The following is a 26218-nucleotide window of genomic DNA, read 5'->3' on the forward strand; positions in this document are numbered from 1 at the left end:
ACCACACCTTCTCCAAACACACTATCAGGAGAAGTAATAATGCCCGCTTTAGTGTCACTGTGGGATCGTGTTAACACAGTGAAAAGATTTTTTCATTTTAATAAGGGCTTGTGTATTTTCAGTTGTAGTGCGATCCGACAAAACACCCAATTGCACTTGGACCAATGTTATTCTATGGGGTTGTGAACATGACCAATTTTTTTCCTCGGAAAGAGTCTGTCCAAGGAAATCAAAAACACTGCATGCACGAGTTTGATCTGATATTCAGATCACACTCGGCTAAGCAAGTAAGTGAGTCCGTGGAAACCAGCAGACTGCACTCGGATGACATCTGAGTGCGGTCCGATTTCCACGGACTGAAAGACTCCATCTTCTCCTTATCCAAGGATAATGCTGTGATCAAAATCTGATCAGAGTTTGATCAGGAAGGATGTCATATGCATAACTGACCAGATTCTCCCGGATGAGAGAACACATGGTCATCTGCACATAGCCTGAGAGCCAGACATATGGGCAAAGTGTCCACTGGGTATCGCCTGATTGAGAGGCCTCTTCTTTGATGCACATATGCCAGTGAAAAAATTACTTTTTCCACTTGTTTAATTCTTGCAGTCAAGTTAATTTGCTTCTTCCTGGTGGGGAATCTTGCCTATAATAATGTTTCTCTTCTATGATATTCACGACAGTTAAATCAGACAGTTGCAAAGCTTCATATTCACCCTTAGGCAAGTAAATGTAATCTATTTACATTATATGCAATCCTATTCCGGCTTACAATGGCTTTCCTGAGAGGACAATTAACGACTGATTTACAGGCAAATTACAATTTGCAGCAGTACATGAGATTGTAATGGAAACCATCTCATTTATCATATACAGTGAGTGCCGCATTAAGTAGTGCCACATGTTTTTTGCAGCTGGTGTATAAATTACTTGCTACACAAGGTCAGTTTTGAATATTTATTTTTCATTGCAATTTCCTAATTTTATTGTGTAGAAACGTAAGGATGTATCTATCCCAACACCTGTAATTTAATTAAAAAAAAAAAAAGAGTGTAAAAGGACAATACATAATATAACTAAACACATGGGTTTACAGTTAGGGGTAGTTAAAAGAAAAGATTTAAAAGAATAAATTGTTAGAATCTATGTTTTACTATCGGCCATCTTGTTGTGGTTTGCTTGCGTCTAGTCTTTTCCTCTGGTGCTGGGTGTCTTGGTCACATGATCTCTTCACTCTTTATTACTCAGCACCTGTCTCCCATTCCCCACTGCACATCAGTGTTTTTACGCTCGTGCTCTGGCTAAGTTGCCTTTTTAAGTTCTTTGTGCTTTGGACAATTGATATCCTGGGACTTCTTGTTCCTCCAGTTTTGTTCCCTTTAATCTTCATTTCTGCAACTAACTTTTCTGTTAGGAGGTCTCCTGTTTTTGCTCCCAGTCCTTAGATCTTTTAGGGACCCCTTTCCTCTTCCTACAGGTCTTCGTTTGAGTTCAGTGCAGGAGTTTCGGTGGGGCTATTCACAAGGAATAGGGCACCCACCCCAGCGTAGGGTTAAGCTGAGTCTCAGTACAGGGACAGCTTTTCCCTCCTATTCCTTAGTTCTAAGTTGCAGAACATAACATAAATAAGGCTCTGTTTACATTGCATATGCTTGAGAAACCAATGAAATCAAGTGTCATATGCACCAAACATAGATCAGATGTACTCTGCTGCTCATTATAAAGTGGCATATTTCACCCAAAGGATCATATGCAAGAAAAATAAATACTGTGCTATTAATTTATCTGGAGGATGCCTCTACAATGAAAAACATAGCCAATTATATATTTCAGTACATTTGAAAAAAGGTATGTCTCCTTCCCTGTCCCTAATGCTGGGGGCACCCTAGCTATCCCTGCTCCCCAGATTACTTCTTATGGTGAAGATGCTGGGGCCACGCACCTCGCTGAACTCCTGAATCAGCCCTTATCTGTCCCCACCCCACCAAGGGAAGTGGGGATTATAGTGCATGAATATACATAAACCAGACAAACAAGGAAGGGCGTACAGGGATAAGTGAAAATACCAATCATACAATTATACACTCACAGACAACAGAGGGGAACACCGGGGAGATATGAAGGTAAAAGGAATAGGAAAAGATGAGGACTTAGCACACAGCCGAAACACCAAGTGACAGTCAAAGAACAACACCCCAAAACATGTCTACTGAACATCGACTCCTCCACTCCTCACCAGGCTGTATAAGACTTAACAATGGCAATCCAGATTGCCAGAGAGGAGTTTATATAGGAGCAGCGAGTGGAAAATACTAAACAGCTGAGATACTCTAAGCAGGAAGCCTCAGACTCCAAGCTGAACAGTTTAACCCCTGCACTGCTGAGAAGAAACCTGCACCATTTAATATGAAGGATAAGTGCTTCTAAGCAGTGCATGAGTACATGAAATCAGACGCTGAGGTCTTCTAGACCCTCTCTGTTGAGGTAAACCCTGTGACAGTTAGGATATGTCTACACCTGGCAATATGCAAAGGTTTTCTACAGTTTTTTTTACCACAAATTATCTTGTGGTAGGGCCGACTAACCATCTTAAAGGTTTGCAGGCCCCATTTGGGGTAAAGAATGAAACGGCACAGGGGCGGATATACCATTGGTAAAACCTGTGCAACCGCACAGGAACCCAAGTAGTAAGGAGCCCCACTACCTCCTCCAAAACTGATGGATAAGTTATTGGATAGAAAAGGGCCTATATATAGTTCATACATAGGTGCCCTCTTCTTTCTGTGTCCGCTTCTGATAAAACATATTTGAATTCATACCTCAATTGAAAATCTCGATATCACCTCTTACTTTAGAGCTTGTAATCCATTTGATTTTCTGTAGCAATCTTTTTATGATATGCAAGGAGAGACATTTTTTAATACCTCCAGTTTGTATTTTTCTACCTATTACTGCAGTGCCTACCTATACATATGTCCATTTATTTAAAGAAGGCTTAATGCAGTTTTAGTTCAGCTGTACCATTAAAGATGATGTAGTATGTTTATTATAGAAAGGTTAAAGAACTGGCTAATGGCATTTTCAAATGATGTACTGTACCCTGCAAGAGAAAATAAATTAAAAACAGCATGGAATCGTAGGAATGAAATATGCTTCAATTAACATAACAACAATGCTCAAGCATTAACGTATCAATTTCCATTTCGATAAAGTAAATCATTCTATTTCCATGTATTCGAAAATATATGCCAGATCCTATAAAAAATGTTTTTATATACACAAGACAACTTATCAGTATAAACATTGGTGTTTTAAAGAAGATAATTAAAGGGTTTGTCTATTCTCAAACATTTATAGCATGCCAACAAAAAATGCCTGATATCTGATAGATGCATGTCCCAGCTATTGAATTTACACGCATCTCAAGAAGGGGGTCCCATCTTGCCCTTATGAAGTGGGAAAATGGCCACACATATGCAGGTCTGTAATGTCTTCTATGGGAGTTCCAAAAATTGAAGAACAAGCAGCTATGTGTGTCTGTCCCTATTCACTTATAGACAATTTCCCAAAAAATTGCAAAAATGGGGCCCCGTTCAAAAGATGGGTGAAGGTCTAGACATCTACGGCATAAAAGTCCAAGATGGAGGTGCTTCTCACAAAATTAGAATATCAAAAAATGTAATTAATTTTTGATAATTTATTTCAATTCTTCAATACAAAAAGTGAAACTTATTATATAGAACCATTACAGAGTGATCTATTTTAAGTGTTTATTTCTGTTAATGTTGATGATTATGGCTTACAGCCAATGAAAACACAAAAGTAATCTCAGTAAATTAGAATAATTAACAAAAAGCACCTGCAAAGGCTTACTATGTGTTTAAAAAGGTCCCATAGTCTTTTTCAGTAGGCTCCACAATCATGGGGCAGACTGCTGACTTGACCGATATCCCGAAGGCAGTCATTGACACACTCCACAATAAGGGTAAGCCACAAAAGGTCATTGCTAAAGAAGCTGGCTGTTTACAGAGTGCTGTATCCAAGTATATTAATGAAAAGTTGAGTGTAAGGAAAAAATGTGGTAGAAAAAGGTGCACAAGCAACCAGGATAACCGTAGCCTTGAAAGGATTGTTAAGAAAAGGCCATTCAAAAATTTGGGGGAGATTCACAAGGAGTGGACTGTTGCTGGAGCCTTTGCTTCAAGAGCCACCACACACAGATGTATCCAGGACATGGGCTACAAGTGTCACATTCCTCCTGTCAAGCCACTCATGACCAATAGACAATGCCAGAAGCATCTTACCTGGGTCAAGGAGAAAAAGACCTGGACTGTTGCTCAGTGGTCCAAAGTGTTGTTTTCAGAAGAAAGTAAATTTTGCATTTCATTTGGAAATCAAGGTCCCAGAGTCTGGAGGAAGAGTTGAGAGGCACACAATCCAAGCTGCTTGAGGTCTAGTGTGAAGTTTCCACAATCAGTGATGGTGTGGGGAGCCATGTCATGTGCTGGTGTAGGTCCACTGTGTTTTATGAAGACCAAAGTCAGCACAGCCATCTACCATGGAATAGAGCACTTCATGCTTCCCTCTGCGACAGGCTTTTTGGAGATGGAAATTTCATTCTCCAGCAGGACTTGGCACCTGTCCACACTGCCAAAAGTACCAATACCTGGTGTAAAAACAACAGTATCACTGTGCTTGATTGGCCAGCAAACTCGCCTGACCTTAACTCCATAGAGAATCTATGGGGTATTGTCAAGAGGAAGATGAGAGACACCTGACCCAACAATGCAGACGAGCTGAAGGCTGCCATCAAAGCAACCTTGTCTTCCAGAACACCTCAGCAGTGCCACAGGCTGATCACCTCCATGCCACACCGCATTGATGCAGTAATTGATGCAAAAGGAACCCCGACCAAGTATTGAGTGCTTTTACTGAACATACATTTTAGTAGGCCTACATTTTAGATTTTAAAAACATTTGTCAAGCTGGTGTTATAAAATATTCTAAATTAATGAGATAATTACTTTTGGGTTTTCATTGACTGTAAGCCATAATCATCAACATTAACAGAAATAAACTCTTGAAATAGATCACTCTGTTTGTAATGACTCTATATAATATATGAGTTTCACTTTTTGGATTGAAGAACTGAAATAAATTAACTTGTTGATGATATTTTAATTTTGTGAGAAGCACCTGTAGCTCCTTCATATGACTTACATTGATATGAGTCTTTAAGGGTACCAATGTGTCCACCTTTAACTTTTCATGAAGATGTACAGTGGGGAAAATAAGTATTTCATACACTGCCGATTTTACAAGTTTTCCCACCTACAAAGAATGGAGAGGTCTGTAAGTTTTATTGTAGGTACACTTCAACTGTGAGACAAAATCTTAAAAAATCCAGAAAAACACATTGTATGATTTTCACATAATTTGCATGTTATTGCATGAAATAAGTATTTGATACAATAGAAAAACAGAACTTAATATTTAGTACAGAAACCTTTGTTTGCAATTACAGAGGTCAGACGTTTCCTGCAGTTCTTTACCAAGTTTGCACACACTGCAGCAGGGATTTTGGCCCACTCCTCAATACAGTTCTTATCCAGATCTTTCAGGTTTCGGGGCTGTCACTGAGCAACATTGAGTGAGTTTCAGCGCCCGCCAAAGATTTTCTATTGGGATAAGGTCTGGCTAGGCCACTCCGGGACCTTGAAATGCTTCTTAGGGAGCCACTCCTTTGTTGCCCTGGCTGTACTTGAGGTTGTACTCCTCCTTTTTCTTCCTCCAAACACGGCGAGTAGAGTTGATATCAAAAAGTTATATTTTGGTCTCATCTGACCACATGACCTTCTCTCATGCCTCCTAAGGATCATACAGATGGTCATTGGTTAACTACAAATGGGCCTAGATATGTGCTAATGGTAATGTTTGAGACTGTGGTCCCAGCTATCTTCAGGTCATTGACAGGGTCCTCCTGTGTAGTTCTGGGCAGCTTCCTGACCTTTCTTAGAATCATCCTTACCCCACAAGGCAATATCTTGCATGGAGCCCCAGATTGACAGTCATCTTGTGTTTTGTTTCTTCCATTTTCTATTAATTGTGCCAACAGTTGTTGCCTTCTTACCAAGCAGCTTGCTTATTGTCCTGTAGGCCAGCCCAGACTTGTGCAAGTCAACAATTTTTTCCCTGGTGTTCTTTGACAGCTCTTTAGTCTTGGCAATGGTGGAAAGGTTAGTTTGATTGATTGAGTGTGGACAGGTGTCTTTTCCACAAGTAACACGATCAAACAGGTGCAATTAATACAGGTAATGAGCGAAGAGTAGGTGGCTTCTTAAAGAAAAACTAACAGTTTTTTGAGAGCCAGAATTCTTACTGGTTGGTAGGTGATTAAATACTTATATCATGCAATAAAATGCAGTTTAACTCTTTAAAAATCATATAATGTGATTTTCTGGTTATTTTTAGATTCTGTCTCTCACAGTTGAAGTATACCTACGATAAAAATTACAGACCTCTCCATTCTTTGTCGATGGGAAAACTTGCACAATCAGCAATGTATCAAATACTTATTTTCCCCACTGTATAAGGACTTTCTCATTAAACAAATTTAGCTAGCAAAAGTCTGGATAAGTTTGATATTACATCATGACCACTGTGGGGTCACACATGGACACATAACATAAGGCATCTCATGAGTATTACAAAATCTTTTTTTTATTATTATTCATCAACTGGTAATTACAAACTTCCATATCAGGATTTCTCAATCTTGGAATTTGTTGGCCAAAGACATAAGATAAGGATGTTGCAAATTTGTTTTAAGAATTTCTGCAAGTGAATTTTTTTTATTTTTATAAACCTTTCTGGGGTTTGTAGAAATCAATGCAAGTGCTGCAAGAACAATGTATAAAAAGGAATATCAATTGCAAAAAATTCTGCAACAATCCTGTTGTGCGTGAATATCTTCTTCTACGGATGTAAAGAAAACGGGGACATATTTAAGATAACCAACTGGCAAAACACTGCTGGTATATTTGAGAAGTTGATTGTGATTTTTACATTGTATAGAACAATAAAGTTTTTTTTTTTAAATAATCAGTTTAAGGGCAATGAGTTCAAAAATAGTCAAAAATAGTCTGAGAATTTAAGTTTGGAATCATCCAATAGTCAAGAAATTAGATTATTACAAACTGATGGGAAGCAGCCTGGTTGTCATTTATGCATGGAACTGAGGATCCATGATATGTGAGGTGTCATGCAGTTTCATTGTGCCCACTTTTATATATTTCTTTTAAGCTAATAATCCTTAGGTAGTGACTTTTTAACTTTTCAATCAGATTTTGTTTCCCTTTTTTGGAGGGTAGGTGAGGTAATCAAGAAACAGCTATTTCTTGTATTGCTTGATGTATGTGTATTGCAGTGCATTATTGTCTGTAGTAGTATTATTTTGAACTGCCTCAGGCAGAGCTTTATAGAATTATTAAGGTAAGAGACTTAACGATTAGACCATGACAAGATTCTGGTAGGCCTTTGTTAGGCCGGTACGCAGGAGAAGGTCTTTCTCAAGGCGTCCGGCCAGGCTCTTTCCTGCTGGTCAGTAATTGTCAGCATTTAGGTTCCGTTCTAGGGATTCTAAGTGTGGTTTCTGCATTTCTGCTCATGTGCCGCTAAGTCACGCCTCCTTGCGGTCATGTGCCGCTAAGCCACGTCCCCTTGCGATCATGTGCCGCTTAGCCACGCCCCCTGCTGTCTGGTACAGCGTGGTTGGTTGTCCTGGGGGGCTGGGGATGTCTCTAGTGTATTTAAGGGCTCTGTGGGCTCCGCCCCAGTGCCTAGTCTATCTCTTTCTAACCTGGGGCGTGGTCTCTGGCAGTAAATGCAGTGTGTGTGAGTTGTTGTCAAGGGTTCCTGCTGAAAGCTCCCTAGTCATCCTAGCCATCACACAGGACTAGGGGAATGCTGTGAGCAGCACGCTCTACCGTGTTGGTTCACCGGTTGGTGTTCACGCCACGGAGGCATCCTCGCTACCGATCCAGCATTCCAGGGTCCACCATTGTATGTGTGGTCACACTGCCGCTTTTACACCCATGTGTTGGGTGCTGCAGAGATCCTCCTCCTCTTTAGGAACTTAGGTTCCAGGCCTTTCCTGGCCTACAGCTATCTGCAGCTCTATACGCCGCCATCTAGTGCTCAGGCGTTTCATGCTGCCAAATCCTTCCTGCTCTGCACAGCAGTGTCTTGCAGTGCAGAAGTTTATTAGTTTTGTTTCTGGAGTGTTGTTAACTCCCAGCATTGTACCTTGTTTAGTTACTACTTGTGTGTGCACTTAACACACTAGTTTATTTCTTTCTCTGTGCTTAGCTGAACATTCCTCTGGGACTCAGCTGCTGCAGCTCCTCTGCAGCCCGGTGGATCCCGACGTGTCCTTTAAGTTTTATTTTATTTTATTAAAGGACACGCCAGCGTAACAGCCTTATTTAACTATGGTCTAGTTGCTTAGATGCAATGGTCGTGATTATCTAAGGCATCTAACTGTTATACTTCAAGGATGGTGGGTATCTCTGCTCCCAGCCATTGCTAGCATTGCTTTTTTTTGTATGGAGCTGTAAAATACAAAAAGTAAAGTACCGCTCCATACACTTCTTCCATACCCCTTCCATAAATGTATGGCTGATTGCGCAAAGAGCTAGGGCTCATTCAGACATCCGATTTTCATACCAGAGCTATCCGTGGATAGCACTCGTACAGTGGGTACGGAAAGTATTCAGACTCCTTTAAATGTTTCACTCTGTTTCATTGCAGCCATTTGATAAATTCTAAAAAGTTCATTTTTTTTTCTTAAAGTACACTCTGCACCCCATCTTGACTGAAAAAAAACAGAAATGTAGAAATTTCTGCAAATTTCTTAAAAAAGAAAAACTGAAATATCACATGGTCATAAGTATTCAGACCCTTTGCTCAGTATTGAGTAGAAGCACCCCTTTGAGCTAGTACAGCCATGAATCTTCTTGAGAATGATGCAACAAGTTTTTCACACCTGGATTTGGGGATCCTCTGCCATTTTTCTTTGCAGCTCCGTCAGGTTGGATGGTGAACGTTGGTAGACTGCCATTTTCAGGTCTCTCCAGAGATGCTCAATTGGGTTTAGGTCAGGGCTCTGGCTGGGCCAGGCAAGAATGGTCACAGAGTTGTTCTGAAGGCACTCCTTTGTTATTTTAGCTGTGTGCTTAGGGTCATTGTCTTGTTGGAAGGTGAACCTTCGGCCAAGTCTGAGATCCAGAGCACTCTGGAAGAGGGCTATCTCTGTATCTCCGCATTCATGTTTCCTTCAATTGCAACCAGTCGTCCTGTCCCTGCAGCTGAAAAACACCCCCATAGCATGATGCTGCCACCACCATGTTTCACTGTTGGGATTGTGTTGGGCAGGTGATGAGCAGTGCCTGGTTTTCTCCACACATACCACTTAGAATTATCACCTAAAAGATCTATCTTCATTTCATCAGACCAAAGAATCTTATTTATCATAATCTGGGAGTCCTTCATATGTTTTTGCGCAAACTCTATGCGGGCTTTGCCATGTCTTGCACTGAGGAGAGGCTTCCGTCGGGCCACTCTGCCATAAAGGCTCGACTAGTGGAGGGCTGCAGTGATAGTTGACTTTGTGGATCTTTCTCCCATCTCCCTACTGCATCTCTGGAGCTCAGCCACAGTGATCTTGAGGTTCTTCTTTAACTCTCTCACCAAGGCTCTTCTCCCACGATTGCTCAGTTTGGCTGGACAGCCAGGTCTAGGAAGACTTATTGTGGTCCCAAACTTCTTCCATTTAAGGATTACGGAGGCCACTGTGCTCTTAGGAACCTTGAGTAATGCAGAAATTCTTTTATAACCTTGGCCAGATCTGTGCCTTGCCACAATTCTGTCTCTGAGCTCCTTGGGGGTTCCTTTGAGCTCATGATTCTCATTTGGCCTGACATGCACTGTGAGCTGTGAGGTCTTATATACACAGGTGTGTGCCTTTCCAAATGAAGTCCTATCAGTTTAATTAAAACACAGCTGGACTCCAATAAAGGAGTAGAACCATCTCAAGGAGGATCACAAGGAAATGGACAGCATGTGACTTAAATATGAATGTCTGAGCAAAGGGTCTGAATACTTATGACCATGTGATTTTTCAGTTTTTCTTTTTTAATCAATTTGCAAAAATTTCTACATATGTTTTTTTTCAGTCAAGATGGGGTGCAGAGTGTACTTTGATGAGAAAAAAAATGAACTTTTTAAAATTTACCAAATGGCTGCAATGAAACAAAGAGTGAAAAATTTAAAGGGGTCTGAATACTTTCCGTACCCACTGTACCTGTGATATTCTATGTTCACATTGATATGTCCATGATTTTTCTCCAGAAAATCATGGAAACATGTCCAATTTTGATCTGAGGGTTGGATCAAAATTGGCAATGCAAGCCAATGGGTCCGTGAAAAAATCGTACCAAACTCTGATTCCATCTGAGTGCTGCCTAATTTTCACAGACTGTCTGAATGGAGGAGGTAGAGACATTTTTTTTATTTCTCCACAAATAAGATGACACTCGGACTAAACTCTGAGCAAAGTCTAATCTGAATAATCGGTCCATTTTTTCGTACTTGAAAAATTTAAATGTGTGAATGAGTCTTCAGCTTCACAAACCTGGCATGAACGTATGGTATCGCCATGGGGTTAAAGTTCTGGTAAACGGTCTTTGGGAACCATGTTGTTTACTTGCTATGCCTTATTCATGGTAGCATTGCAGCAGTTTATTTTATTTTTTTATGTTTTTGCACAATGCATAAAATATGTAGAGGTTTTAATCCTTTGATGAATATCAATAATATCTGTGGTTTTAAATGCATCCGCAATGGTCTGGTTTAATGTTTTTTTTTCAAGTTTTCTAGACAAATTAGGTCCAATTTTTTTTAAATATTAAAACATTAAATATCATGCAGTGCTTTTTCTGAAATGTATCGTTTTCTCCCATTCTCAGTCCATGCAACGTAACCCAATCTCACCACAGTGGTCATTCACTGACTACCACAGTGATCTTTTGCCTTTGGTGGCATGAAGTTACCATAAACAGTCGTAATAAGTAAGGTTGGGGAAACTATGGAATTCAGGAGGTGAGCCCATTGTTAGGCCAAATTTTTTGTAATCTATTTCTCAACAGCAGAATATGAAAACATAAGAAGAATATACATCTTTGGAATCGCTCTAGTTCACATTCCAAGAACAACTCCCTTCAGGCCACTGTCTTTGCTCATCATTTTGCCAGTACTGCAGAACACTGATGTACAAGATACACATACATGGTAGATTATTTATTTGAATTTTACAAAATTCCCACTGGTAACATTTCATAAATAAATTTATATGTCTATTATTATTTAACACCTTACAATGTGATCCTCTTAGCAACGTGTAAAGTACAAGCAAATGTACTGTAACTGAAGCGTCCACTAGTCACTGCAGTTTCCGAGACCGATCTCTAAACCTGTATTTTTCCAGTTGCGTCCATGTATTTTGCATACACTGCAAATTAAATTCTCAAAAGTAATCTTTTACAGAGAGCAGCCAAAGGAAAGGAATTAAAGTGAAACTTTTGTTCTGTCTGACAAGGTGCTTAAATCATAGCTCAGTTGCTTAGACACTCCTCCGGGTATTGGACAGAATAAGTGTTAATCAATCCCCTAGGAGAAGTGGAAAAGATAAACAAATAGGCAAAAATCAATGTGCCGCTCCAAGCTTTGCATTTGGCTTTCTAAGACGTAGCATCTATTGTTTTTGTAGGATTATAGAAGATAATATGTAGAGGACTTTGGAATAAATTCAACCAAGCAACTTCATCAGAAAAAAAAAAAAGAAAAATAATAAAGTAAATAAATGGCATAAATATTTTAGGAAACGTACAATTCAAATTTTATTCCAATGTGCTTTCAAAATATTTTTAACCCTTTAAATACAACTCAAGTCTTCAAGCTTATTCTGAAGTGGTTCTATCCAGCTCCTATTCCACGGAGCCAGGATTTCTATATTATGTGCTGATAAGAGGCTTGAATAAATGGCTCCGTAATTACAATCTGTATCTGACGCATACACTGGTGGTTGTGGATGCATAAATAGCCACTGGGGCACAAAGGAACAATCTGCATGTCCTTGAAAGAGGATTAATTGCCTTGTTTTGGGATGCAAGACATAAATAAACTGTGTTAATACCATTGCATTTAATAAGGGAAAGCAATTTTACGCACCCACATAAATAATAATGTGCATGTGCTTTTCAACAAAATACATTTTATTTTTAGTATTCCAATATTAGCAGATTGCAGCAGAATGCAATTTATAGTACATTATAAAGAACTTTAAACCCTTTCCCAAAGAGTTCAGGTTTCTAAGGTTGACATTACATTACCCCAAATTGTGGGTAGGTGCCTACACACTGAAAAGGTCACATTCTAGTTTGTTTCTATTGGGTAGAATTTTCTGCATTTTGTGTGTGCATTTTTTTTTGCATGCTCCTCCTTTTTTTCCCAGACCCAAAGCAATGTCCATCATTTTTAATTACGGAATACCCTAATAAAAATATTTTACATAGGAACAAATGCCATTTATTCTCACTTATACTTACATTAAGGAATTAAGAATATCACAATTTGTAGGACACATGCTTTTAAACTGCAGCAGGTACCATTACTTTTATTTTTCTGTTCTTCTGGCTATTTCTCCCATTGACTTAACTGGAGTAAGAAATATAGAACCTTGAAAAAGTTTTCAGAATCTGTGAACTTTTCAAAATTTTTTCACATTACAAACACAAACTTAAATGTATTTTATTGGGATTTTATGTGATATCAACACAAAGTAACAAGTATTTGTGACGTGTAAAAGAAATGATACATTGTTTTCTGAATATTTAATAATATATAAATCTGAAAATTGTGACGTGCACTTATATTCAGCCTCCCTGTAGTCTGATATGCCTAAATAAAATCCTGAGTATTAAATTGCCTCCAGAAGTCTCATACTTAGTAAATTGAGTCCACCTGTGTGTAATTTATTCTCAGTATAACTACAGCTGTTCTGTGAAGGCTTCAGAGGTTTGTCTGAGAACATTAGGAATTAAACAGCATCATGAAAACCAAGGAACACACCAGACAGATCAGGGATAAAGTTGCGGACAAGAATAAAACCCAAGCTCTGAACATCTCATGGAGAACTGTTCAATCCATTATCAAAAAATGGAAAGAATATGGCACAACTGCAAAATGTACCAAGACATGGCCGTCCACCTAAACGAACATCCCAAGCAAGGAGAGCACTAATTACAGAAGCAGCCAAGAGGCCCATTGTCACTGTGGATGAGCTGCAGAGAGCCAAAGCTCAGGTGCGAGAATCTATCCACAGGCAACTATCAATCGTATACTTCACAAATCTGGCCTTTTGGAAGAGTGGCAAAAAGAAAGACATTTTTGAAAGCAAGCTATAAGAAGTCTTGTTTGCAGTTTGCAAAAAGCCATGTATAGGAGACACAGCTAGCATATGAAAGAAAGTTCTCTGGTCAGATGAGACCAAAGTGGAATATTTTGGGCTAAATGCAAAATGCTATATGTGGTGGAGAACAAAAACTGAACATCACCTTAAAAACACCATCCCCACTGTCAAACATGATGGTGGCAGCATCTTGCTGTAGGGATGCTTTTCTTCAGCAGGGTCAGGGAAGCTGGTCAGAGTTAATGGAAAGATGGATGAAGCTAAATACAGGACAATCCTTAAGGAAAACCTGTTAGAGGCTGCAAAAGACTTGAGACGGGGGAATAGGTTTACCTTATAGCAGGACAACGACCCTAAACATACTGCCAGAGCTACAATGGAATGGTTTAGATCAAAGCATATTCATGTGTTTGTATTGCCCAGTCAAAGTCCAGACCTAAATCCCATTGAGAATCTGTGGCGAAACTTGAAAATTGCTGTTCTCAGACTCCTCCATCCAAGCTCACTGAGCTAGAGCTAGTCTGCCAAGAAGAGTGGGTAAAAATCTCAGCTTCTAGATGTCCAATGCTGGTAGGGACATACCCAAAAGACTTGCAGCAGTAATTGCAGCGAAATGTGGTCCTACAAATTGTTGCTTCAGGGGGGCTGAATAAAAATGCACAATTTTCAGATTTATATTTTTAAAATAATTAGAACATCATGTATCATTTCCTTTACACTTCACAAATACTTACTACTTTGTGTTGGTATATCAATAAAATAAATTTAAGTTTGTGGGTGTAACGTGAAAAAATGTGGAAAAGTTCACGGGGTATGAATACTTCTTCAAGGCACTGTATGGCATAAAAAGCATGAAAAGGTGTCATTATATTTCACAATAGCTGTGAAATATAGATAAAGACCTGTCAGTTTAAGGGAGCGTGATCAAATGATTCAAGCAGTATGGATCTCCTGTCAGGTTCCCTTTAACATAGGAGTAAGCACAGTCTTGTTTTTTTTTCTAATTACAAATATATTCCTATTAAACGGTCTACAATAAACTGTGTGTTTATGGAGGTCTCAATGTTAATATGCTTTCATACAATGTGATACTTTATGTAGTGTTTAATGTATTTTCCTAAAATCTTATATTTATACTTTCAATGATCTATTGGCATAGGCTAAAAAAATGAAGCATCAAAAATTGTACTAAACTGCATGGTGTGAATCTGACCTAAAAATCAGAGAGTGATTAATGAGTGTTGCAACCTCCATTCTTAAACCTGCTTGAATAAGTTATTTGAATTTGGGTCATGTAACCACTATAAATGCATTTATTTATGCATTAGAATTCACTGGTAGCAACAAGACTAGGTTTACATAAAACATAGAAGTTATAGACAATAAATACTATAGATTAAAAGAAAACAAATCAATAAAACTGATAGATGGAGAATTACGGCTAGGTAAAACTCTTCATCTTGAGTAGCTTAAAAGCTTAGAAACTACTTCTAGATGATTTCCATAAAGAGCAGTTGGACAATTATAGGAATACACCATGCCCTTATTCATGAAGGTGTTTTCATCACTATTCTGGAGTAAAAAACCTTCAAATGTTGCAAAAAGTTTGCACAAATTGTGTAAATTATGACAAAAATGTATTGCAATTTGTTACCAAGAGAGCAAGGGTAAGTAGTCCGGAACTCCACTCACAATGGAATTAAAATTATAAAAATGTTTATGTTATTTATCATTATGTTAAAAACAAATGCACAATAAAAATTGCTTAGACACATTGGTTGAAAACATGTAGGCTAAGTCACATTTTTCAGAATGTTCTGTTTTTTTATGGTGTGTTGGTTGTTAACATAATATGGATTGAGTATCAAATATACAAAAAATGCAAAAAACGCTGTAAGAAGTGAAGTCAGTGATATTTATAAATGTGATGAGTCTCAAAGTCAATCAGTACAAATAACACCTTTATTAAGATATAAAAAGTGACATTGCACGAAAATGGTATATAAAAGGGAGGAAGCCCAATCATAGTATACCATAGTTATTATAAATATACATATTTGTGTCTGCGAGATGCAGACACAAAAAACACATATAAAGACTTAAAGTATGTACATATACTAAAGTGCTACTTAGCTAGATTCACATAAGGAGTGCCTATACTAGTCAAATAAATAGATATACATGTATTACCAAGGTGAAGCAACATGCGAAACGCGCGTCGGGTCATGGGTGACTGCATGTTCTTCAATATTCCTTCACTTCGGTAACACATGAATATCTTTTTATTATTTTTCCAGTAAAGTCGCACTCTATGTGAATAATTTTAGTAAAGCTGGCTGCCTCCCTTATGTATCCCATTTTCATGCAATGTCACTTTTTATATATACTTTTTGTATTTCAATAAAAAATATTGAAATACTGATTGACTTTGAGTCTTATCACATTTATACATTTCATTGACTTGCTGTCTTACATTGTATTTTACTTGTTTTGTATATTGGGTATTTTAGGGTTAATGGGTATAATTATAGACATGACCACTACCTAAGAGTTTTGTTATATGATAATATAGATGTAAAAGTTTTTTATATTAATTTCATTGTGGAATTGAGTTCAGGACTACTTACCCTTGATCTTTTGGGAACTAATTACAGTGTTTCTCCATTTCCTAGATAGATTTCGTTGTCCAAGTACCATTTCTTAATTTATTGGCCCGTTATGGAGTCAAGCATGAGGTTAGCAGAACACAACATATTTTCTTTTTTGGATTATGAAAGGCAAAAAAAAAATTATTCAGTCCCTGATTGGAGTAACACTTCTGGCAGAGGCCAACTTCAGTTATAAGATGCTCCTGATTCGTTTAAGTGGCAAGGGCTTCTTAATGAGTTAGGTGTGTCTTATTCCAGCAGTCCTGTTTATTAAGATTGGCATGCAAAACACCACTTTTAATCAATCAGGCTCAACATGTCCAATTTTGGGTATCAAATAAGATTACAGATTAAACATGCAACTCACTAGACAAACATAAGGCTTTTGGTATGCAATAGCTACAATAGGCATCAAATACTGGTTGAAGATGTATGGCAGTTGCTGCATTTATACTTTTCCTACCTTGGATACATCTCCTGCTTAAATTAGATTGCAGATCTTTCACTTACAACACCTTACGTATAATGAAAGACAACAAGTTCTTGGTGATAATTTTAGGGATATAAAGGTTTTTTCTTATCGCTTTCCCTTAAATATTTTAAAGGTGTTTTCCCTCTTAGGGCATAAGAACCTTAAACGAGCAGTCTCCATTTGAAATTGCCCTCTAATAGGCATAACAGAGAACTTGAGAGGTCCAAGAGAAGAGACACCTTTATAACAATTATTAGGCAATTTGTATTTTTTGTAATTTTATTATTGAACAGCTACAGAGCTGTCAGTCCATCCAAATGGTTAATAAACCTGAATATTTAAAAAAGTAAAACTGAGATTTTGTTTTTCTTAGTAGAATACCTACGTGTGCATAATTATTGGGCTAAATGAAAAATGGAAATTTTCCCATGTCCATTGTTAATTTTCATCTGTTAAAGTGGGAATAATAACCAAACACCTCAAAATATATAAAAATAAATGTCTGAAAGTATAAAAAAAAATCAGTGACCAATTTAGCCACCCTTCTTATCAATTACACTCATAAGCCTTCCATCATCCAACTTTTTGGGCAGTACCAACCATAGCCTCCCAGACATTGTTCAGAGTGTAGTAGTATTTTCCTTCACTGTAAATCTCCCATTTATAAAGGGCTCACAAGTTCTCAATAGGGTTTAAATCAAGTGAGGAAAGGGCCATGTAAATATTTAAGACCTCTACTGGCTAGACAAGCAGTCCTGCATAAAAATCATGGTTGTCTTGGAAGATACAGACTTTTTCCTGTACCAGTGCTTAAATAAAGTGTCTTCTAAAAATTAGCAGTAGATTTTGGAGATGATTTTGAGTCCATCCTCAAATTGAAATGACCTAACTAGCTCATCTTTAATAAAACTGCCCATAGCAGTAGCCCACCCACATCTTGTTTGCATCTGAGTAGAAGTGGAGGTCTGTGCCCTTAACTGATCCAGCCATGGGGCCATCCATTTGTTGGTCAAGAGTCATTCTCATCTCATCAGACCATAAAAATTTGAAAAATCTGTCTTCCGATATTTCTTGGCCCAGTCTCAACGTTTCAACTTCTGTGTGTTCAGTGGTGGTCAGGATTCAGCCTCCCTTACCTTGGCCATGTCTGAGCACAGAGCACCTTGTACTTCTTGGCACTCCACGGAGGTTGCAGTTGTGGAATATGTCCTCACTGGTGGATAATGGGTTCCAGATCGCGTCACGTTTGATTCTTCTCAAATCTTTGGCAGTTAATGTGCAGCTTTTTTTCAACAAAACTTTTGATGGTTCTGTGATTATGCCTCAATATTTTGAAGTTTAACCATCATTTTAATTATCATTTCATAAATCAATAGTACACATAAAAATGAAGCAACTTTCTAATATACAGTGGCATATAAAAGTTTTGGCACCTCTGGTCAAAATTATTGTTACTGTGAACAGTTAAGTAAGGTGAAGATGAAATGATCTCTAAAAGGAAGTTAAAGATGACTTTTTTTTTTCTTTAACATACAAAGGAAATATGTCATCTTTAACTTTAGGCCTGTTAGAGAACATTTCATCTTCAACTTGCTTAACTGTTCATAACAACAGTAATTTTGACCTGAGGTGCCCAAACGTTTACATGTCACTGTATCTTATCAGAGAAATCTGCTTCTTTCTCTGTTCGGACTGGTCATTCATTTTCAAAATTCTCAATTTATGGGTAAAATCTGTATTCGTTGAAGACAGACTTTCCCATTACTGAGATAGGAGATGGCTGTTGCTACTGAAAAGATTCTATGTAGAGGGAGTGGGGGGGGGGGGGGGGAGGCTAGAGATAGAAATACTCCTTCCTCCTCCTCTATACACCGTTCTTATCAGTCGTAACTGTCATCTCCTAACTCTGTAATGTAACAATCTTCACTGAATACAGATTTTCACAGTAAACTGGGAATTTTAAAGATGAATGATCAGTCCTGACAGAGAAAGAAGCCAAATTCCCTGATAAGTTATATTACAAACTTGCATATTTTTAAGTTTATTATTGATTCATTGAATAAAAATTAAACCAACAGTTAATCTTTCACAATTTCAAGAGTGCTGCATCCCTCTGTTAGATATTTAACATTTTTTGACTTTTCAGAGTCAGTTAAATTTATTTTATTTTTTGGCCAATTTTGACTGAGGAAACCAAGCTGCCTAATAATTCTACACACCTTGAAAAAGAGTGTTGCATCCTTAGGCCTCACCCTCACTCATTACACGAATACACATCACCTGATCTGCTTCATCCAATAAGCATTCACATTTATACAGCTTGGAGGTGGAAAATATGCAGAAAACTTATCATGAAGAATGTTCGAAATACTCACTTGCCTAATAAATCTGAAAACATTGTATATGTTGCAGCACTTGTCATGGTGGATATATTATCACCTCATGATAATTGCTGTCTAAGTGGAAAGTAATGCCCTTGATTCCTTCTAGAAATACAACCGGATTACAAAAATATGTCTGTTGTGCTTGCATTGTATGCGCCAGCTCTAATGCTTTCTATACTATTATGCTTATTATGTATTAGAATATAGATTTATATACAGAACTGAAGCAGGAAACAATGGCATGTATAGATAATACTTATAGCTTTGCTTGACAATTAGTATTTTTACATACACAACATGTTCAAGTTCATTTTCCTGTGCTTACCTTATCCCTGATTCCTTGCCTCATTACTTCTCTCTCTGCTTCCATCTTTGAATATTTTGCTTTCCTTTCTTCCTCTTGCTGACGTAGAGCCTCTTGCTGTTCCTCCATTTTCTTTTGGGCGTCTGGATCCTTCTCTTCGTCCCCCCCAAGCATTTTTCCCATGTCTTTTGTAGCACCTAGAAATTAAATTGATGCAATTTAGTAAATGTAAATTTCTTAATAATTCTAGTATATTTAATAACTCAAGTTACTACATATAGAATTCTTCATCTTATTTGCTGATTTTTTTAGCCTTTGGTAGGTCGAGAACATATTCTTCAAGCGTGTACATGTGTTATACCTATTACAATAAGCTTTAAATACTTTATCAACAAGCCACTATTTATATAAGTTTACACTAAGTATACCAACAGGTAAAATGAGGACAGGATGGCTGCTTTCAGTGGTAGAATATGTAGAATATTGTGAACATGCAATCATCTCATCAGAGGAAAAGGAAATGGGTTGTTCAACTTCCAAAAAAATCTTTAAAGTGTATGCTTTTCTTCAGGAACATTGTTTTTTTACTTAAGGTTGTCCCACGAACAATACATTTTAATCACTAGATCTTGGATTAATAATAAATTATTGGATGTGATAAAAAAATGTAATGTTCCTGTGCTGAGATAACCTTATACATGTGCCCCGGCTGTGTACTGTGTAATGGCTGTGTCTGACCATGCAGGAACATGGCCTGCACATACCACAATTCCTGACAAGCAGAGGAAGAAAAAGAGAGTAATGAGAGTATACAGACGACATAGCTCTGGCTCACAGCTACTGCCTTCTATGAGGTAAAACATTACCCTGCCTGTTTTATCACATGAGTGAGGGTTTCTGCTGCATCTCCAGTTTCCTAAGCTAGCTCATAATAAATCAAGTCAGTGAGGTAGTAGCTCCGGCTACCTCTTAGCTCATATGTCACTGACTTGATTTATCATAAGTTCAGAGAGCTGGAGATGCGACAGAAACACTCACTCCTGTGATAAAACAGGCAAACAAAATGTTTTACTTCACAGAAAGAATCAGTTATGTTCACATGGTATTCTGTCTGTATACTCTTTTGTTTCCTTCCCTGGTCAGGAGATGTGGTATGTTGAGACCATTTTCCTGCACGGTCAGACACAGCTATTACACGGTACACAGCAGGGGCGCATTTGTAAGATTATCTCAACACAGGAACATTTTTTTTAACATATTCAATTGTGAAACTTATTTTATTCCAAGATCTATTGATTAATATGTCCTTAGTTAGAGGGACAATCCCTTTAAATATATGTAATCTTCCACTATTTGCCATCTACAGCCTCTGTGTTTCGCGGTCTGCAAAATGAGTTAACTGATTATTATCTATCAACGTGCTATTTTTTTACAGGAAAGCTTTTAAAAATTATGTTCCTTTTTCTGAGATCTTCTCAGCTGATGTCTTCAAGAGAAGCACAGAAGAAGAAAGCTAAAAGTTATAAATTCTACCTGTCAGAACGAGTTCACTGACATCATCAGGTAAATCATTCTCCAGCCAGCAAAATGTAGTGCAACATATGATGCAGAGTGGGTGGTATTTTCTTGGTTGTGCTATGCACTCTGATCAATCAGTTGCCTTCCCATTGCAACATGAGTCTCACTATAGTATTATTCCCCAATTTCTTCTCTAGTATGTTTTCTGTTCTTCTACAACTAAGCACAACCATCATAATGAGTGATGGGGTTTGTGCAGCAATATTATCCTACCAGGTACACTTTAAATCTGGAATAGCTTTATTATTTAGTTGCTATTGTATTACTCAAAGAAAAAATGAATAACAATTCTTTATTTTAAAAATGTATAGATCTGGACAACTCTCCTGACATGTCACCATATGACTGAGTATAACTTCAGCAAGAGTTTTTTATTTTGTATGAGATTTTTCCATGTTATTCCACATCTGGAAGAAGCACCGACATGTTAGCCTTGGGGATACTATAATTTTAATGTCGGAATGATTGGTTCAATTCACCTGACATCTGTACAGCAGATAAAGGGAATTTGCTTGCAAACCCCAGGTCAAAAAGATCAATGCTTTACATTGTTACAACCTTTTCTTCTTGAAATCTATCAAAAATGAAATACAGTATCGAGAAGATAATGGTAAGTAGTTTTCTGAACCCATTAAAATAAATTGCATTTTTGGCTCTAGATGAAATATTTCATAGATTTCTTAGTCTTGGGACTTCATATCATGCATCATTCATGCTGCTGAACTAGTTCACATGACAAAAATGCTCATTTAACTAATGCTTAGAGATTTCACAAAGAGTTACGGTATTTCATCTTAGCTATTGACAGATGGGAAATCAGTGTGTATAAAAATAAACCTAGCAATACTTGTATATGTGGTGAGAAAAGTTTAAGTATGTGTTTTATAATTACAATAGTGGTCTTCAGACAATATCAAGCTTCAATACCATTTAGGTGCATGAATGACAAATGTGGGATGATCCCTTTTTCCCAAGCAAAATCCAAGTAAATGAAGATGGCTTCAGCATCCAATGATGATCAACTTGCTTTATTCTGGCATCACAAATACAGAAACATTTTGAGCCCCTAGTATATGTCTGGATCTTAGCTTAGCTTAATAAAGACCTAGACATATACTATGCAATAATAAAGCAAGTTGATCATCACGGGATGCTGAAACCACCATCTTTGTCCTACACTACAGATTTACTGTTGAGGATAAAATATAATGCAATAAAATATCAACGTACAAACACATCTCTTCAAAGTAATAATAATATTATTTGTATAGAGCCAACATATTCCACAGCACTTTACACATCAGTTAAAGGGGTTTTCCCACGAACAAAAGTTCATTTTAATCAGTACATCTTGGAATAATAAGTTCCACAACTGGATGTGTTTAAATAAAATGTTCCTGTGCTGAGATAATCTTATAAATGTGCCCCTGCTGTGTACTGTGTAATGGCTGTGTCTGACCCTGTACAGAACATGGTCTGATCATACCACAGCTCCTGGGCAGGTGGGGAAGCAAAAGACTATACAGACATTACAGCAGAGGATCGCAACTGATTCTTTCTTTGAAATAAAACATTGTTTAAAAACAGGCAGGGAAATGTTTTACCTCACAAAAAGAATCAGCTGTGATCCCGTGCTATCCTGTCTGTATACTCTTTTGCTTCCTCTCCTGCCCAGGAGATGTGGTATGATCAGACCATGTTCCATACACGGTCAGACACAGCCATTACAGCTGGCACAAGTATAAGATTATCTCTGCACAGGAACATTTTATTTCAACTCATCCAATAGTGGAAGTTATTATTATTCCAAGATCTATGATTAAAATTAACTTTTGATTGTGGGAAAACCCCTTTAATGCTCTCTATTAAAAACAATTTACAAAATAGACAAACATATAATATAACTAATTACTGTCTTGCAGTCAGTGTTATTAAAGCCATTCCTCTGGGGATCCAGTGGAACTGAGCTATTGAGCATGTGTGACCATCAACATAGGACATATTAGGTGGCCAATCGGAGAAGGAATCGAAAAAAGAGCAGAGGGTGCCATACCAAGTATACTGTATATCAAAAACATCTACACATAGTGTTCTATTAAATGCTTCACTTTAAAAAAAAATGCAAAAATGTTCATTATCTATTAGAGCAATGTAAGATTTATTTGTGGGACAAATCCTTTAACCTCTTTGTTTTGTAGACTTCAGTAGTTTAATGACCAAGTCGTCTAAAAAACAATGCTATAGATGCAGTCAAACTGTTGGAATTTTTTTATGGCATATTAATAGAATATGATCCTGTGACTATAGACTAGTACACATTTAGCTGTAGGATTGCATTTTAATAAATAATTTATGATTTTAATGTTCCCAAAAAATACACTATTATATAAAATGGATATGCCTTAAGGTGCATTGGTTATTCAAAATATAAAAACAGAACATGCCGACCTGGAGATATAAAGGTATATACATATAACAATTCATAAATAACCGCTTAGGACTTGTGCACATGACCATAGCTTCAGTTTGAGTGCTATCTGTTAAAAAAATGGATCACACTTGGACCAATGTTATTCAATGGGACAGTGCAGATGAGCAATGTTTTTCATTGACCGATTCTGGATGCGAAAAAAATTGCAGCATGCACTAGCTTCTTCCATAAATCAGATGAGACTCTCCCAATTAAGTCTTTACGCAAAAAAAAATCAGATACTGTTCGGAGCCACAATATAGCATCCGTTGTTTTATAGATACCCTGCAATTATGTAACATGGGAAACTGTAAATAGTCCTGTAAATGATGAAGAGCTGCTGCTGTAAAAAATGGTTTGAATACGGTCTGCACATGGATGACAAGTGAGAAAAAAATCTGAGGAAACTCTGAACGATTTTCTGAACAAGTTTGCTTGTCTGAACCTACCCCTAGGTTGAATTCACACTAGTGTTCCAAGTTTTGCTTTTCTATTCTGAAATAAGAATAGAAAAATGGAATTCAGGTGAACCCTGCTGACAATCTTGGGGTCTGTATGGATTCTATTAGGGTGTAGAGCATGTTATTGAATAGGTAATTGCTACCACAACTGCAGACCCTACTGGCCAGTAGGTTTATGGTATATGCAGAGACTAGTGGGTGCAGCATCGCATGTCATCACCTATGCTTGCTGTCCACTTGTTGCTTTTACCTAGTCTAATCATATTTGGATAAATAGAACTATGGCGGTATCATGAGTAAATAGATGATCAATACTGTATGTGCCATTATTTGCATGTGGTGTTCAAATTAATTAGTGTTTTTCGGTTTACTATATATACGGTATGCATAACTGCTGGGTACATAATGTATGTTTGAATCGATAAGAGAGTATTTTATTGGAATTGACAAGCATTACTACACAAAGGGGCTGATTCATTAAGATGTTTACGCTTATTTTTTGGTGTAAACCACTTTAAAAAGTCACAATATCTTTGCGCAACGTGAAGTTGCAAAGAGATTTTGTGTCTTTTGGCATTTTCATTTTAGTCTTAGCCTGCTCTACCTAAGTGGTTGGAGTGTACTGCAAGTTCAGTTGCAGCATACCTCACACCCAAAACTGGAATAAGATTTTTGGGGAGGAGCACACCACATGTAAGATGCATCTTTTAATGAAACAGGCGCCTCTTATTACACTACGCTTCTTCATTGAGACTAGTATGTACAACACCAGGTTTAAAGGAGTTGTCTGGTCATAAGTTAGAAGTCTGCACTCACTTTACGTGACTGCAGACATGTGAATCCTCACATCGTGTGCAGAGCATGCCGTGAAGGTTCTTCATTGCCGGAGGCACATTCCTACTATATGTGTGCTGCCTCACTCAATGTAAGTGTATTTAGTAAAGCTGGAGACAGTTTAGTCAGAATGTGACCAGGAGTATGCATATTGCATACTTGCAATCACGTGACAGCTAGCTCCTGGCACCGGAGAATCCTCACAGTGTGCAGTGCAAGTGATGTGAGGATTTACAGGTCTGCAGTCAGACAGAGTGCCTGCAGACTTGTAGCTTAAGACCAGACAACCCCTTTAATGAATTGGGACCTACATGTAGATATTTGAGGTTTGGCAATGACATCTCTTGTGACTCATTAATTTTCATTGGTCCTTATTGCTATTTACAGCTTGCTTGGCACTGAAAATATTCCAACTGATTATCATTTTCACAGTTGTGGATATTGTGAGACTCATATCTATGTGTTGTAGGTTTATTTATGAATTCCCCTGTTTTACTTGAATTAATAAAGCTACATATGAAAAAAGCTAAAAATACACAAAAAGCTTTGCTATATATATATATATATATATATATATATATATACAGTACAGACCAAAAGTTTGGACACACCTTCTCATCTAAAGATTTTTCTGTATTTTCATGACTATGAAAATTGTACATTCACACTGAAGGCATCAAAACTATGAATTAACACATGTGGAATCATATACTTAACAAAAAAGTGTGAAACAACTGAAAATATGTCTTATATTCTAGGCTCTTCAAAGTAGCCATCTTTTGCTTTGATGACTGCTTTGCACACTCTTGGCATTCTCTTGATGAGCTTCAAGAGGTAGTCACCGGAAATGGTCTTCCAACAATCTTGAAGGAGTTCCCAGAGATGCTTAGCACTTGTTGGCCCTTTTGCCTTCACTCTGCGGTCCAGCTCACCCCAAACCATCTCAGTTGGGTTCAGGTCTGGTGACTGTGGAGGCCTGGTCATCTGGCGTAGCACCCCATCACTCTCCTTCTTGGTCAAATAGCCCTTACACAGCCTGGAGGTGTGTTTGTGGTCATTGTCCTGTTGAAAAATAAATGATGCTCCAACTAACCGCAAACTGGATGGAATAGCATGCCGCTGCAAGATGCTGTGGTAGCCATGCTGGTTCAGTATGCTTTCAATTTTGAATAAATCCCCAACAGTGTCGCCAGCAAAGCACCCCACACCATCACACCTCCTCCTCCATGCTTCACGATGGGAACCAGGCATGTAGAGTCCATCCGTTCACCTTTTCTGCGTCGCACAAAGACACGATGGTTGGAACCAAAGATCTCAAATTTGGACTCATCAGACCAAAGCACAGATTTCCACTGGTCTAATGTCAATTCCTTGTGTTCTTTAGCCCAAACAAGTCTCTTCTGCTTGTTGCCTGTCCTTAGCAGTGGTTTCCTAGCAGCTATTTTACCATGAAGGCCTGCTGCAGAAAGTCTCCTCTTAACAGTTGTTGAATAGATGTATCTGCTGCTAGAATTCTGTGTGGCATTGACCTGGTCTCTA

The 26218-nt window shown here is 37.8% G+C and overlaps 1 protein-coding gene across 4 annotated transcripts in view; it reads right to left on the reverse strand.

Annotated features, from left to right (window-relative positions):
* The window catches only part of CPLX1 (complexin 1), a 291961-nt gene that overhangs the window by 40440 nt on the left and 225303 nt on the right, over positions 1–26218 (reverse strand). For all 4 annotated transcript variants that reach the window (XM_073662067.1, XM_073662039.1, XM_073662049.1 and 1 more), the window contains one exon: positions 19358–19533. In XM_073662067.1, coding sequence (XP_073518168.1) covers positions 19358–19519 — 162 coding nt within the window. In that variant the 5' untranslated portion in view covers positions 19520–19533. The remainder of the gene's footprint in view (positions 1–19357; positions 19534–26218) is intronic.

The sequence above is a fragment of the Phyllobates terribilis genome, unplaced genomic scaffold (assembly GCF_046119375.1).
Source record: "Phyllobates terribilis strain yellow unplaced genomic scaffold, ASM4611937v1 Scaffold_1__5_contigs__length_1240528914, whole genome shotgun sequence".
NCBI lineage: Eukaryota > Metazoa > Chordata > Amphibia > Anura > Dendrobatidae > Phyllobates > Phyllobates terribilis.